At 42.3% G+C, this 16,616-nt stretch overlaps 1 protein-coding gene across 1 annotated transcript in view; it reads left to right on the top strand.

The window, feature by feature from the left end:
* LOC141144853 (vacuolar protein sorting-associated protein 4B) overlaps positions 1-16,616 on the top strand; it is a 50,041-nt gene that overhangs the window by 1,007 nt on the left and 32,418 nt on the right. The window contains exon 2 of the mRNA XM_073630935.1: positions 13,027-13,138. Within this exon, the coding sequence (XP_073487036.1) occupies positions 13,027-13,138 (112 nt within the window). The remainder of the gene's footprint in view (positions 1-13,026; positions 13,139-16,616) is intronic.

Raw genomic sequence — 16,616 nt, 5'->3', positions numbered from 1 at the left:
GGGGCGGGTTGTGGGTGTGTTGAAGGGGGGGTTTTGTGTGTGTTGCATCCCACCCTTAGACTCAGGCAAAATCCACCATTCAACGCACAAAACCTGCCCCGCAACAACGAGGCACAATCTGACAACTACGGTCTCCCTGCGCTGTTTGCCTAGCGCCGAATAATACCACCAATGATCTGCACATGCACTATGTTGACGTCCCCTTCAAATCCATACCAGGCCCTTTGGGTCTGCTGTGAATTTGAAGGGATAACCCAAGCCAAAATTAAAAAAAAAAAAGGCATGCCCCCCCCCCCCAAATCTATTCCACACCCTTATCTGAGCATGCAGCTCTGCCTTCCCACCCCAAAGCACACCAAGGGCCTCTTCCCCACAACCCTGGGCAGTGTTTGTCTGTGGGCAGGGGGCTTATTGGAATAGGATTGTATGGATGTTTCTTTTCCCTTTTATTGGGTGAACTAGACGGACTTGTCTTTTTTCAACCTTACTATGTAATCTGGAAGCCCCCCCCCCGTGTGAATGAGTAGGGGTACAGCACTAGTCAGATGGGGGAACCAGGAAGCACACAGTGATGTATGGGTACATCGTTGTGCACAATTGTAGTATATCTACTGTGAGCATCAGGCAAGCAGTTAAAGTGTATCTAAGGCTACGTTTCCACTAGTGCGACTTGTCATGCGATTTGGGACTGCAAAATCGCATGACAATTCGTACCCCGTGATTTTCAATGAGCACCATTCATATCTGTACGACTTCAAGTTGCAGCGACTTCAAAGTAGTCTCTGCACTACTTTGGTCCCACTTTGATGCAACTTGAGGTCTACAGACATTGCCTCATGTCTCATCCAAATTGTGCAACTTTCGGGTCACAATAGTGGAAACCTAGCCTAAAGCCAAAATCTTCAAAATCCTTTTCATTTATTATTAGTAAGAAATGATAAAATGATAAAATAACCCTCTCTGTTCATCCAGGTGGTACAAACACAGCATAAATGTAAAGTAAAGGTAAAAATACAAACCTTTTTGAGTTGTCATCAGAACAGGAATGGAGAGAAAATTATCAAACAGAGACGCTTGTTCTTGTTTAAAAGGAGATCCCTTATTATGGAGAGCCCTTCCTTCACTTCCTGTTGCGTCAACGGGACAGAAGTGAAGGTAATTCACACAGATGACAAAAAGAAAAAAAATAAGCTTAGCGCTCGTTGAGCCATATTTTTATTGCACCCTCCTTATCGCGGAAATAAACCCTCCTATTCTGTACAACCAAGGAAGCTTTCATCTTAGCCTCTGTTTGATCTGCAGTTGCTATGGTGCTGCACATGTGATCAGTTATGACCATAGCTGTTTGGTGGCATGACCGTACAGATGAGAGCACAAGCATCTGTGACCATTATCATTTATGGAATGCCTTGATTGGAACTGTTTTGATTCTAGTTTGGCAGTTACGTTGATAAGATAAAGTGCAACTAAACCTAAGTAAATTAAGTGTGATGTCACTTCTGTGGGGGGTGCTGTGATAGTGCAGTTCGGGCTGCGCTGCCATTGCCACAAGCTTTAACAGTGTTGGGGAAAAATTGCTTGCCTCCCATCATGGAACCTCATGAAGGGAAATTGGCGGTGCTGAAACCCAGACTGAAACCTCAAGCAGTGAGTCCTACCTATGTGGCCCTGCTTAGTGTCGTAGTTGCAAGTTGGGGCTAATTGTCAGGGTCTTGTTGTCACATGGAGGAGGGAGGGTGGGTTGTGAGCTGTGGTCTTTTCACTTCCCTTCCTGATATATCTTATTTTAGTGGGCTGCAGTCAGCTTCTGTCTGCTTTTAATTTCATAGATGGCTGGTGAGAAATCTGACCTCTAAGCTAAGAGTTGGTGGGAGTTCTAAGTGCTATGGCTAAAACCATATCATCCTCTGCTATGGATCCTTTTTGTACCCTGAAAAAAGTTAAGTATATGTGAGACTTCTGCCTTAAAGGATGTTTTTGGACATCATGAGATCCAAGATGGTTTCCACCTTTCAGTTTTTTTGCGCTCTTTCGTATTGCTTGCCTTCCACATCACATCTCAATCTGGACTGTCTGCCTTCGGACGCCAATTCCTCAGTTATGGTCCCTTGTTTGGGGCCAGCTTTCATGGCTAGAAATGTTGTTTTCTGGGTTGAACACATCTCACAGCACCACAGATGAACAACTGCTGGATTCTCTGTCGGTAGCAGTGGAGTTCATTAAGGCTTCTGCTAGGTCTGCAGCATTATTCAATTAAGCCAGAAGGACCAGGCTAAGAAGGCAAGACGTCAGGAGTTACGTGACAAGAGGATGCAAGTATCCATCCTTCTCTTTATTTATTTGTTTTTGTTAAAGGCCCACCAAGCTCTACTCAGCAGAGAAGTAAGACTTTGGCACAGATACCAAGTGATATCATAAGTGTGGTACTGGGAGAAGGCTGTCCCCTCCCCCAACAAATGTTTTTTCTAAGGAATCCAGAGAATTCCCTGATGGGACTGCATTCAGATTCAGTCCTTTGCCCATCAAGACATGATTGTTCCTGTTCTGGAAGATCAGCACATTTCACTCATGTTTTTTTAGTTCCAAAACCATCAGGGAAATTCAGGATGATCATAAACTTGAGGAAGCTGAACAGGTATCTGCAGTACAGAAAATTCAGAATGGAAAACATTTACTTGGTCAGTAAGACCCTTCTATATCATCAAGATCATACAAGGCTCCTCAGACTCCAGAAGATTTTTTTAAAATCCCTTACCTAGTTGATATTCTGCTATACGTCCCAATTAAACAGAATGTGTTGGAAGTTCTCCTTCTCATGCAGTGGTGTATTTAGGTTTTGTGCTGCCCTAGGCCTGGCTAAACTCATGCGCCCCCTAATTTAAATATGACCCACCCCTTCCTGTCAAGGCCACACCCCCTCCTGTTTAAGACCCGCCCTGCCCTTGCAGAGGGCTGACAGAGAGGGTCACTCCTTCAGTGAGCAGTCCGGATTAAAAAAAAAAGTGGTCTCAACAGCAGATTCACCGCGAGACCCCCCTAATTACTTACCTGAGCCCCATCTCCAGCAATGTCCACGAATGTCTGGCTATGCTGCCCAGGACTCTCCTCCTGTTTGGCTGAGACACAGCAGCAGTGCCATTGGCTCCCTGCAGCTGTCGATATAAGTCAGTCAGCCAATCGGGGGAGAGAGGGACTGGGGTTCCGTGTCTAAATGGATATACGGAGCTGTGAGTCTGCTCAGGTGCCCCCATAGGAAGCTGCTGACTGTGGGGGCACTTGATAGAAGGGAGGGGCCAGGAGCCGCAAAGAGGGGCCGATTAGCCGCGGTTGCATGCCGCGTTTAGCCGCGTTTTACCGCATTTGCGTCTAGAAGTGTTTAGTTAAGATAACATAAGACCCTCCCCAAGCTCAAAAAACAGTATTATTTAACTGGAAAAAGGGGGGGGGTTGTGACCTGTCCCAGCCTAGATACAACAATGACATGCCTTTATCCCTGCTTTATAAGGAAAAAGGAAAGTTTTGGACGGGACTTTAAATGAGGCATATCAAGGAGTTGATGGTGGTTGTTTGTTAGAAGATAAATTAGATTTTTTTTTAAAAGACAATATCAAATCGGTAGTCCATAGTATTAAAAATATCAATATGCAATAATATAGACTGAATAGTGTAATCACAAAGGATTTACATAGTAGTATTCATATAAAAATATTTATTATTAAACGCTGGACATGATACAGTTGGTATGAAAAAAATCAGATAATATACATAATTGATACAGAAGTCAGTACATGAAAAAATTAGGAATATAACATGTTTGGAGCATCCATTAGTTGGTAACAACGCGTTTCTTGGCTTTCAGTTCTGGAAAAAGGGGGGGGGGGGCGTGGATAAATGTTACATCCATAGGTATACACCAGGGGATGGGTGTGTGTAAGTGTGAAATGTGTGTTTATGCACTTGAGCCCACTAAGAAAAATGGACCAGATATATGTGAAATTTGAATAGGGCACAGCTAAAAAAATCAAAAAGTCAGTTTATGTGTACCAAGGGGTGTGCTGAAAAGACAAAACCAAAAAGTAAAAAGGCAAAATGGCAGGCTAGTGAGTGAAAAAAATATAAATAGTGAGGTAACTACCTGTCTGGTAAAGGTGTGGCGCATGGAAGGTCACTACCCCGCTGTGGTAATGCATGGAGTGAACCAGCAATTGGCCGCCACTAAATACCCTGGGCTAGGGGCGTGTTCACGCCAGCGTCATGTGGAGGTGTCAAGACAGCTTGTAGGAGGAAGGGGACCTCCTCTCCGCGATACACCGATCACGGTGGGTGCCCACCCACCCATCGCTGCAGCGCAGAATGGGAAAAACACACATTCCCACAGCGTGGTGTCAGTTGGCGCCACGTGCGGTACGTGAGTCCATGACGCCGATGCTCTGAGGTCACAGCCCGCCCCCATCATGTGACGAGGATGGGCGGAGGTAGTGAACTGAGAGCATCGCAACCCCGGGACTGAGACCAAGAGAGCCAGCCCCGAACAACCACATAGTTGGAAATTACTAGGAGGTAGGTGAGGGGATATTGGCAAATAATCATATGGATCAAAGGAATTAGGATTAATAAATGTAATTAGGTTAAAAAAGCATATATTGGCCAGTAATGTACTGACTAAGCTTGGGAATAATTAAAAAGGTGGCATATATGTACACAATTGAAAATTATATTGGGTTGGTCAGGTCACTTTTTTGGCGGGTGTCTTTATATGAATACTACTATGTAAATCCTTTGTGATTACACTATTCAGTCTATATTATTGCATATTGATATTTTTAATACTATGGACTACCGATCTGATACTGTCTTTTTAAAAAAATCGAATTTATCTTCTAACAAACAACCACCATCAACTCCTTGATATGCCTCATTTAAAGTCCCGTCCAAAACGTTCCTTTTTCCATATAAAGCAGGGATGAAGGCATGTCATTGTTATATCTAGGCTGGGACAGGTCACAACACCCCCTTTTTCCACAAATACAGGGTGGAAGACACCCACCAAAAAAGTGACCTGACCAACCCAATATAATTTTCATTTGTGTACATATATGCCACCCTTTTGATTATTCCCAAGCTTAGTCAGTACATTACTGGCCAATATATGCTTTTTTAACCTAATTACATGTATTAATCCTAATTCCATTGATCCAAGTGATCCATATGATTATTTGCCAATATCCCCTCACCTCACCTCAAGAAACGTGTTGTTACCAACTAATGGATGCTCCCACAAACCTGTTATATCCCTAATTTTTTCATGTACTGACTTCTGTATCAATGTACCATTATGTATATTATCTGATTTTTTTCATACCAACTGTATCATGTCCAGCGTTTAATCATATTAAAACATTTTTTATATGAATACTACTATGTAAATCCTTTGTGATTACACTATTCAGTCTATATTATTACATATTGATATTTTTTTAATAGTATGCACTACCGATTTGATATTTTCTTTAAAAAAAAAATCTAATTTATCTTTTAACCACTTAAGGTCCAGCCTCGTTTTGGATTTTAGGTGTTTACATGTTTAACCGCTTCCCTACCCGGCCATAGACAAATGACGTCCACAGATGGGATCTCCTATCCTGGGTGGACGTCATATGATGGCCTCGGGTTCCCGGCCACCTAGGGGGCGCGCGCCCGCCGCGTTGCTCGGGACCCGGCGATGTCCGCTGGGCACCCGCGATTGCCCGTTAACCGGGCCGGACCGTGGATCTCTGTGTGTAAACACAGAGATCCACATCCTGTCAGCTCAGAGGAGAGCGATCTGTGTTCCCAGAACTGAGGAACACTGATCGGTCTCCTCCCCTTGTGCGTCCCCTCCCCCTACAGTTAGAAGCATTCCCTAGGAAACACATTTAACCCCTCCCCGCCCCCTAGTGGTTAACCCCTTCACTGCCTGTCACATTTACACAGTAATCAATGCAATTTTATAGCATTGATCGCTGTATAAATGTGAATGGTCCCAAAAATGTGTCAAAAGTGTCCGATGTATCCGCCATAATGTCGCAGTCACGAAAAAACATTGCGATCGCCGCTATTACTAGTAAAAAAAAAATAAATAATTTTTTTTTTAAAATGCCATAAATCTATCCCGTATTTTATAGACGCTATAACTTTTGCGCAAACCAATCAATATACGCTTATTGCGATTATTATTTTTTTTTTTTTACCAAAAATATGTAGAAGAATACTTATCGGCCGAAACTGAGGAAAAAATTTGTTTTTTAAAAAAAAAATTGGGATATTATAGCAAAAAGTAAAAAATATTGTGTTTTTTTTGTTTATAGCGCAAAAAATAAAAACCGCAGAGGTGATCAAATACCACCAAAAGAAAGCTCTATTTGTGGGGGAAAAAAGGACATCAATTTTGTTTAGGTACAACGTCGCACGACCGCGCAATTGTCGTTTAAAGTGCAACAGCGCTGAAAAAAATAAAATTGGTCTGGGAAGGAAGGGGGTGAAAATGCCCGGTATTGAACCGGTTAAAACAGTTTTTTTTGCTAGAAAATTACTTGGAACCCCCAAACTTTATATATGTTTTTTTTTTTTTTTTTTTTAATTTTTTTTAACACCCTAGAGAATAATATGGCGATCGTTGCAATACTTTTTTTTTTGGACCGTGTTTGCTTAGCGGTCTTATAAGCGCACTCTTTTTTTGGAAAAAATTCACTTTTTTTAATAAAAAATAAGACAGCAGTAAAGTTAGCCCAATTTTTTTTATATTGTGAAATATAATGTTACGCCAAGTAAATTGATACCCAACATGTCACGCTTCAAAATTGCGCCCGCTCGTGGAATGGCGTCAAACATTTACCCTCAAAAGTCTCCATAGGCGACGTTTAAAAAATTCTACAGGTTGCATGTTTTGAGTTACAGAGGAGGTCTAGAGCTAGAATTATTGCTCTCTCTCTACCAGTCGCGGTGACACCTCACATGTGTGGTTTGACCACCGTTTTCATATGCGGGCGCTACTCGTGTATGCGTTTGCTTCTGCGCGCGAGCTCGTCGGGACGGGGGGGGGGTTTAAAAAAAAAAAATAATAATAATTATTTATTTTACATTATTTTATTTTTTTTTTTATTTTTTTATTTTTTACACTGTTTAAAAAAATTAAAAAAAAAATTGTCACTTTTATTCCTATTACAAGGAATGTAAACATCCCTTGTAATAGAAAAAAGTATGACAGGACCTCTTAAATGTGAGATCTGGGGTCAAAAAGACCTCAGATCTCCTCATATTTACACTAAAATGCAATTAAAAAAAAAAAAAAAAAAAAAAAGTCATTTAAAAAAATATGCCTTTAAGAGGCGTGGATGGAAGTGACGTTTTGACATCGCTTCCGCCCAGCAGTGTCATGGAGACGAGTGGGCGCCATCTTAGCCTCACTCGTCTCCAGGCACAGGAAGGAGACGGAAGCGATCGCCTCCGCCGCTACCGGCGGCTTCAGGAAGCGGCGGAGGGCACTGGATCGCGGCGGAGGGGGGGCCCTCTCACGCCACCGATAAAAGTGATCTTGCGGTGAATCCGCCGCAGGGACCACTTTTATCAGAAAGCCGGCCGCCGCACGAAAACGGGGATACCAGGGTTATGGTAGCTAGCTGCTGCCATAACAACGGTATCCCCCTTCAAAGTTTGGACGTACATCGTCGTGTGGCGGTCCGGAAGTGTTTAACAAATAGCCATCAACTCCTTGATATGCCTCATTTAAAGTCTCGTCCAAAACTTTCCTTTTTCCAGTATTATTTAACTATTTCAGCCATTTTGTGAGACCAGAGTGAGTAGCAGCAGCTGAGAAAGCAGCAGTGTACTTGTATTTAGCGTGTCACTTTTGCCACGTCGCTTGGCACACGTTGCGGATTGTCCACTTGCCACTTCACCTGCCACAAGTTGCGGATTTTCCATTCGCCACGTCACCTGCCACAAGTTGTAGATTGTCCACTTACCACGTCACTTGCCACAAGTTGCGGATTGTCACTTGCCACAAGTTGTGGATTGTCCACTTGCCACGTCACCTGCCACAAGTTGTGGATTGTCCACTTGCCACGTCACCTGCCACAAGTTGTGGATTGTCCACTTGCCACCTCACCTGCCACAAGTTGCTTGGTCAAATTCGAATTATACTTCGGATAACAGCAATGCTAGTGGTAGATTGGATTGGATCAAGGGCTCATTAGGGTATATAAATGGTCTAATGGAAAAGTGTATTTTGCGCTAACCATATATAAAGTACACACGGTGCAGCTGCTCGTGTAAGCCCAAAATACAAAAGACCCAAAATTATCATAAAATAGTACAAGCGCGCATCCGCAGGTGATGGTTTGATACAAAAAAGTGTATGTGACACAGTGAATGTATACGTGAAGGATAAGCAACAATGTTGCTATATCAGATAAGATATGCAAACACCGATCTTGACGTGATAAGTAATATATAAATAAATAATTACAAAATTGAGTGTAACCAATTGTGATGTAAAATTAATAAGATTCATACAAATCACAAACTAAACGTCCTTGTAGATCCAAAAAAAATATATAAATAATTTTATATATAAATAAATTAAATATATAAACAATAATCCCAGTGTGTAGTGAAAAAATAACAGCCACAGTTCTTCAACACTTGGAAAAAATATTGATGTTCTTCCAGCCAGAAATGTTTTAAATAGCCGCTTACCAGATATGTTGGACCTCAGATTATAGAGATCATATAGGCCAGGTGCATTAGCCTGCCGGCAGCGATGGTTTCCACCTATACTTCAATAAAGGAAGAGGGATGTCCTCATCTGATTTCAACAACCAGAGGGCAGGTACTCAACAGCTCAGATCCACAGGTGAAGAAAGGAGTATTACCCTCAATTAGGGTTTTCTTTTCAAAGACCGTCCTGAAGTTTAACCCAAGATATTCAGTTAAAACCAGCTCTGTATAGTCCTGCTCACCACTGTGGCTGCGTGACCTCACGGGCTTGGCTCTTCCCCTCTACACGCATATCGCCCTCTGATTGGGCTTTCTCAATAGATCTATTGGGGGTTATATAGGGAATTTGGCTCACTGAATTCCTTCACTTGTTTCGTAGAATTTCTCAAATTCCCACCACTGTATAGCATTCAGTTTCTGATTTCCTAACCTGCCCTTCATAGTTGGCACCTGGTTGCTGTAGTCCTCTGCACTTCACTTACACAAGTTAGTTTTCTATTCTGATCAATGGAAATAGAAGAAAAAGCATTTCTCCAGGGCTTACATGCCATATGTATAGAATTAATGTATTACAGTGAGGGAAAAAAGTATTTGATCCCCTGCTGATTTTGTATGTTTGCCCACTGACAGAGAAATGATCAATCTATAATTTTTAATGGTAGCTGTATTTTAACCGTGAGAGACAGAATACCAACAAAAATATCCAGAAAAATGCATTTCAAAAAAGTTATAAAGTGAATTGCATTTTAATGAGTGAAATAAGTATTTCATCCCTTATCAATAAGAAAGATTTCTGGCTCCCAGGTTTCTTCTATAAAGGTAACAAGCTGAGATTAGAGTACTCTCTTAAAGGGAGTGCTCCTAAGCTCAGCTTGTTACCTGTATAAAATACCCCTGTCCACAGAAGCAATCAGTCAGATTCCAGTCTCTCCAGCATGGTCAAGACAAAAAGAGTTGCCCAAGGTTGTCAGGAACAAGATTGTAGACCTACACAAGGCTGGAATGGGCTACAAGACCATCGCTAAGAAGCTTGGTGAGAGGGTGACGGTTGTTGCGATTATTCGCAGAAGGAAGAAACACAAAATAACTGTCAATCTCCCGCGATCTGGGGCTCCATGCAGGATCTCACCTCATGGAGTTTCAATAATAATGAGAACGGTGGGGAATCGGCCCAGAACTACATGGGAGAATCTCTTGTCAATGATCTCAAGGCAGCTGGGGGACCATAGTCGCCAAGAAAACAATTAGTAACACACTACACTGTGAAGGACTGAAGTCCTGCAGCGCCCGCAAGGTCCCCCTGCTCAATAAAGCACATGTACAAGCCCGTCTGAAGTTTGCTAATGAACATCTGAATGATTCAGAGGAGAACAGGGGGAAAGTGTTGTGGTCAGATGAGACCAAAATCAAGCTCTTTGGCATCAACTCAACTTGCCATGTTTGGAGGAGGAGGAGGAATGCTGCCTATGACCCCAAGAACACCATCCCAACAGTGAAACTTGGGGGTGTTTTTCTGCTAAGGGGACAGGACAACTTCACTGCATCAAATGGGCGGGGCCATGTACCGTCAAATCTTGGGTGAGAACCTCCCTCAGCCAGGGCATTGAAAATGGGTCGTGGATGAGTATTCCAGAATGACAATGACCCAAAACACACAGCAAAGGCAACAAAGGAGTGGCTCAAGAAGAAGCACATTAAGGTCCCAGTGTGGCCTAGCCAGTCTCCAGACCTTAATGCCATAGAAAGTATGTGGAGGGGCTGAAGGTTCGAGTTACCAAATGTCAGCCTCGAAACCCTAATGACTTGGAGAGGATCTGCAAAGTGGAGAGGGACAAAATCCCTCCTGAGATGTGTGTGTTTTTTTTTTTTTTTTTTTTTTTTTTTTTGTATTCTGTCTCTCACTGTTAAAATAAACCTACTATTAAAATTATAGACTGATCGTTTCTTTGTCAGTGGACAAATGTACAAAATCAGCAGGGGATCAAATACTTTTTTTCCCTCACTGTATATCATGTGTTCTAGCTTAACCCCTTAGCGCTGACCGTACTCGTATATGCGGCCTCGGCTTTCAGGGATAACCCGTAGGAGTGGGAGGGGACATTCCAGCCCCCCGCTGCCTTCCGCCACTCTTCCCAGGCCTCCCGTCCCATCGGGAGACCCAATCCGCGATCCTGCACTTCCACCGGCTAGAGTGAGACTGGCAGGGAGCTGGAAAGGTTTCCTGCCAGCCTCCTATTGTGTAACCACAGAAGCAACGTCACTTTCGGTTTACTCAGCTGCTAATGGCGGTGAATTTAAAAAAAATACCAATATTCAGAATCGCCGTTTTTGGCGATCTGAATAATTTGAAGTGCAGAGGAGGGATTTGGGGTCTTTAAGACCCCCGATCCCTCCATAAAGAGTACCTGTCACCACCTATTACTGTCACAAGGGAAGTTTACATTCCTTGTGACAGCAATAAAAGTGATTTTTTTTTTTTTTTTTTTTTTTAAGAGACATGGTATAAAAAAATAAATAAAATAAATACGTTTTTTAAAGCACCCCCATCCCCATGAGCTTGCACAGCAAAGAAAACGCTCACGTAAGTCGCGCCCGCATATGTAAACTGTGTTCAAATCACACATGTGAGGTATCGCCACGATCGTCAAAGTGAGAGCAATCATTCTAGCACTAGACCTCCTCTGTAACTCTAACCTGGTAACCGTAAAAAAAAAAAAAATTAACGCGTAGGTACCGTAGTTTGTCACCATTCCACAAGTGTGCGCAATTTCAAAGCATGACATGTTGGGTATCTGTTTACTTGGCGTAACATCATCTTTCACATTATACAAAAAAAATTGGGCTAACTTTAATGTTTAGTTTTTTGTTTTTTTGTTTTTTTATTCCTGAAACTGTCTCTCTTTTTTTTTTTTTTTTTTTTCCCCACAAAAAATTGCATTTGAAAGACTGCTGCACAAATACAGTGTGACATAAATATTGCAACAATTGCCATTTTATTCTATAGATTCTCTGCTAAAAATATATAATGTTTGGGGGTTCTAAGTACATTTCTAGCAAAAAATAAGGATTTTAACTTGTAAGCAACAAATCTCAGAAATAGGCTTAGGCGTGAAAGGGTTAAATAGGGTAAAATATAAAGAAAGGTAGTTCCTATTGCACCATGTACCATGCATAGACTGTTCACAACATCAGCACATCCTTTTTAACACTATTCTATAGCGGTATACTTCTCTTTTTAAACCAATGCATATAATATTTCATTAAATGTAAAAAATCTTCCCGCAAAAGTATTCTATGGCATATCATTTTAAGATGACATCTACCTTGTATCCCTCTTTTGACAATTATACAGTTTAACAATAAAATACTGATTATAGGGAAAAGCTAGAAGAAACTATTAAAATAATTGTGAAATTCAACATCCTATTTCTCTTTCTTAAAGAAAAGTGCTATTTATTTAGTTTATTGTTGTGGTTTTTTTTTCCTCTCTACTTTTAGCAAAAATAACTATTGTACTGCACCTTCTTATTGCTGATAATATCCTCATGACTGAATGACGTTCATCAGCTAATCTTACTTTGAATTGACTGACGAGACATTATGTAGGTTCTCTGCCTCTACGTAAATACCAGTTTTCCTTCCCTTATTCAACACCACATATCTAAGTGCTGCCAAGCTACTTCATCTATATTCTTTCATGACAGACTGACAAGTTTGACTGGTTGTCGTGTTGCCACAATCTTTTAGACCTGAGATTGTCTGTTGCTCTTCACGAGATCACTGCATTAGGACCAGTGGTGATATAATGTATTAACTAGTTGTGTAGCTGATTGGTTTAAGCTTGGGCATGATTATGGGGGGGGTCTTTGGTCATGGATGAAGGGTAGATTAATGCCAGAGAATGTAGTACTAATGGACTTGTCAGCATTGTAAAACCCTGTAATTATATCTCAAGAGGCACCTGAACTTTCCTGGTTTGTTCATTCCTGGTGGCAGAATCCCCTAACGGGGGACGCAAAAGTTAGTGTTGCTTTTATAGCACATTTTGGGAAGTGCTGGAACCCTTATATCATGCCTGGATTGGACTGATGAGCAGCTGGTTAGGACTGATCAGTCAAGTCCTTAGCTCTGCACATTGTTTTTAGTAAACAGGGTTCAAGTGTTCGAAACTCATGTTCTCCAGTCCTTTAAAAATACACATGTACATATGAATGGCATTTATTTGCATAAGCACTGATTACATACTATGTTATTTTGTATTTCTAACAGAAAGCTATTGACCTCGCCAGCAAAGCCTCTCAGGAAGACAAAGCAAAGAACTACGAGGAGGCCCTTCGTTTATATCAGTGTGCTGTACAGTATTTTTTGCATGTGGTAAAATGTAAGTGTTTAAAGGAAACATGACAAATACAGAAATGCATAAAGGAGAACTCCATACAAAAGTGAAAACAGCTTTTGAATGAAAGCCTCTATAGGACCTGGGCAGCATCTGGGTGGAACATAAAGGCATAGTGTGTATACCTGCCAGTTCTTGGTATTTCTAGCACGATTTACAAGTGTGTGGGCTGACAGGTAATGTCTCTAACTGTGTTTAACCTAAAGTTGTTAAGGGCACATAAGCATTAAGTGATAGGCGTTTTTCACACAGACTTTCAGATCAGGTCCTCCTGAAAAACTGGCGGACTTGATCGGACCCCCCATTCGCTCCTATGGAGCCGCGGATGTCAGCTGATGGACCTGTCATCCACCTGCTCAGCGGGAATCAGTGGATCGATCCCCGCTGAGCAAAGCGGAGTCTACCGGGTGGACCACCCGTGTAAAAGGACCCAAAGGTGTGTTTTTTTAATTTTATTTTTTCCTTGAGGATATGGACTTCCAAAAAAGAAATTCTGCTGTTCTCTAGAAACGTGGTTTAAAGTAGAACTAAAGCCACCAATTTAACAGTTCCTAAAACTGTTACATTCAATGCATGCCTTGATTATGACCTGTTGCAGCTACTAGTGTGCTTTTGTTAGTTCTCAACCGAACTGTTAAGACATTAACATGGTGTCATAGCTGATCAAATGTGCAGCATCATGGCGATTGCAGTTCAAACAGAGGCTAAGATGGCAGCCTCCCTGGCTGAAAAAGATAGTTTAGTTCCACCTTAAAATCTGAAAGTGCAAGAGAAGCTTATCAGCTTTCTGGTCTATAAGTGAAATGTGTAGCTAAAGATCTGGTTAAAGGATAGGTTCACCTTTTATTAACATGTTACACCCATATTTATGCCCATGTTACTAACTGAGCAGCCCTGCACCTAATAAAAAAGAAATAATAAATGCACTCTTTTTTTTTTTTCTTGTTACCTGCAAAAAGATTTGTATTTATTTATATTTTTTTTAAAATGTGAACTTTATCATGTAGGAAAATCTAAAGACCAGCATTTTGATGGGAATCCTCTTAACTAAACAAACGAGGTTGGATAAAAATCAATTATTTAAAAAAAAAAAAAAATTGCATTTTTTTTTTTTTTTTTTTTTTTTTATCAAATTTATTTTAATAAGATGCTTTTGGAGTAAAAATCTATCCAAAGATAGTTTCTTTATCGTACATCACGGGACACAGAGCACCATAGTAATTACTATGTCGGTTATAGGCCACCTTCAGGTGATGGACATGGGCACACCCTAAACAGGAAGTTGCCTCCCTATATAACCCCTCCCACGCAGGGAGCGCCTCAGTTTTTTTGCCAGTGTCTAAGGTGTTGGTCACGGTTGTAAACCCCCCCTGCCCAACTTTACTGCATGTAAAGCTATTTGCAATCACTTACTTGTAGGTGGCTTTAAAAATGTCACAAACTGCGCTGTTTAGGAGATATTGCAGATATCTGTTTCAGTGATGTCACTCAGGCATGCGCATTTTGTCCTTAGTTTACGGCACACTCAGCAAGACGTCAGTCTATTCATCTATATGCCGTGCCTCTGATAGCAGAGCTCCACGGCATCACATTCCCACGAGATCCTGGTGTTCTTGAAAAGAGCTTGACGAAGGAGCGTGGCTACCGTGACATCGTAGCCTGTATGCTCAGGAAACGCGTCGCTTTCCAGTGACGTCACTAATCCTGCGCCTGCCTCCCATCTGCGTTCCTGGCCTCGCTTTGGATTCCACCACCACCGCAGCCAACTTCAGCGGTGCACAGCAAGCCATACGCTTCACCAGCTAGCAGAGGGGATCGTGACCGACCTGACGGACTTTTCTCATGATAGATCATCTCCTTAATCCACTACATGCTGTTTTTTAATCCTCTAAATGTGAGTTGCTTGCACATTGTTTTTAATAAATTGGTTTTATACTACACCCAGAGGCGCCTTTTCCCCTTGTTTTCTTGAAACACCCCATGTGATCAGCTACATCACAGGGGGTGTGAACAAGGATATTCATGTTTAACACTGGGAGGAAATTTGCATGTGTGCTCTTATTGGCTTGCCGGGCCGTTGCCATGGTAACGGTATACTAAAACGAGGCTTGGTTACTCTTTACTGAGCATGCTTGAGATTCTGGCTTGTTCAGGGGAAAAAAGGGCGGAAGTACAGACGAGGCTGGAGGCTACAAACATGGTGCCGGCTTAGGCAGCAACTGAGAAAAAAGTAAGAAAGATCCTAGAACACTAATTCTTATCCTGCAGAGTTTATAAATGCTATACTTAGTGGCCATATGATTACTGGGAATATTTCTTCTGAGTTTACTTCCTCTTTAAAGATGTATTATGAAGAGCTCTACTGGAGCAGTCCTTTCTGGACGAGCAAGCTAACCATCCGGTTCCATTCAAAGTGCCATTTAAAGGCCAAAGTGGATGGTACCCGGGCCTCGTCACGGAATAAACAAGGTTTTGCCTGTAATGCCTCTCTTGGGGGGCTGTACCCTGGGACCCAGTTCTTTAGTTATTTATCAAAATGCCAAAGCCTTTCTGGCAGGGTGCTATACAGGTCCAGGGGAGTGGAACTCACTTTTTTAAGGAACCCGGTCCCTGGAGGTCTTTGACTTCGCCTGCCGTGATGGGTGTAAATTGGGTCTGTCTGATTATTCAGCAGAATCCTGCGACGGGGATATAAGGTAAATGAAGGTCCTAAGGAACTTGGTTCGCTTAAGGATACTTCTTTGAGCAATTTTTTTCTTGTCATGCCTAAGAATCGCCACTAGATAGTGTAGTGAGCTTACGTAAAGGTCATCTTCACAGTAGCCATGCCTTTCTATATAACCCCTGTGTCTGCAAAAAAGAAACTTTGCATACCTCTCATGGGAACTCTCCCAGGACGGTCGCAGCCACTATGGATGAAGGGCAGGGGGATTGCTGGGGTCTCCCCATGGCAGCGGTTTCTGTTTCCCCCTGCATAGACCAGCGCTCAGGCAGCGGGTGGTCTGGCTTCCTTCCTCCTGAGGTTTTTTCCTCCTGGGCCTGGATGGTTTCCTTCCCACCGCCTAACTCCCGCCCCCCCCGAGATCCAGAGCGCGCCATAGCGCGAGCGGGAATCTCATGATAAATTATTAGGGGCGTTCCAGGGGCGGGATGAGGGGCGTGGCTTGGCGCAAGGCCGGTTTGTGAATTGGCGTCCAGGTGTTTCTTCACACGGCAGCGCAGGGCGGCTCAGTCCTTAAACTTCAGTCAGGAAAACATCTGACTGAAGGAGGAGACACAGCAGTGGCTTGGGTGGCATATAGGTGGCATATACAGGCATTCTGAATGACACTTTTTGGACTAAGGCTCAGCAGTGGATGCGCTTGGTTTTTATTACCTCTGATTGTTGCTTTGCACTATGCCTTCTAAAAAGGTGGTTTCACCCCCCGCTAAAAAGGCTCCAAAGGTATCCCCATCAGGCTCT

This window comes from Aquarana catesbeiana, linkage group LG05 (assembly GCF_042186555.1).
Source record: "Aquarana catesbeiana isolate 2022-GZ linkage group LG05, ASM4218655v1, whole genome shotgun sequence".
In the NCBI taxonomy this organism is placed as follows: Eukaryota; Metazoa; Chordata; class Amphibia; order Anura; family Ranidae; genus Aquarana; species Aquarana catesbeiana.
This window is presented reverse-complemented; position numbering and strand designations above follow the sequence as displayed.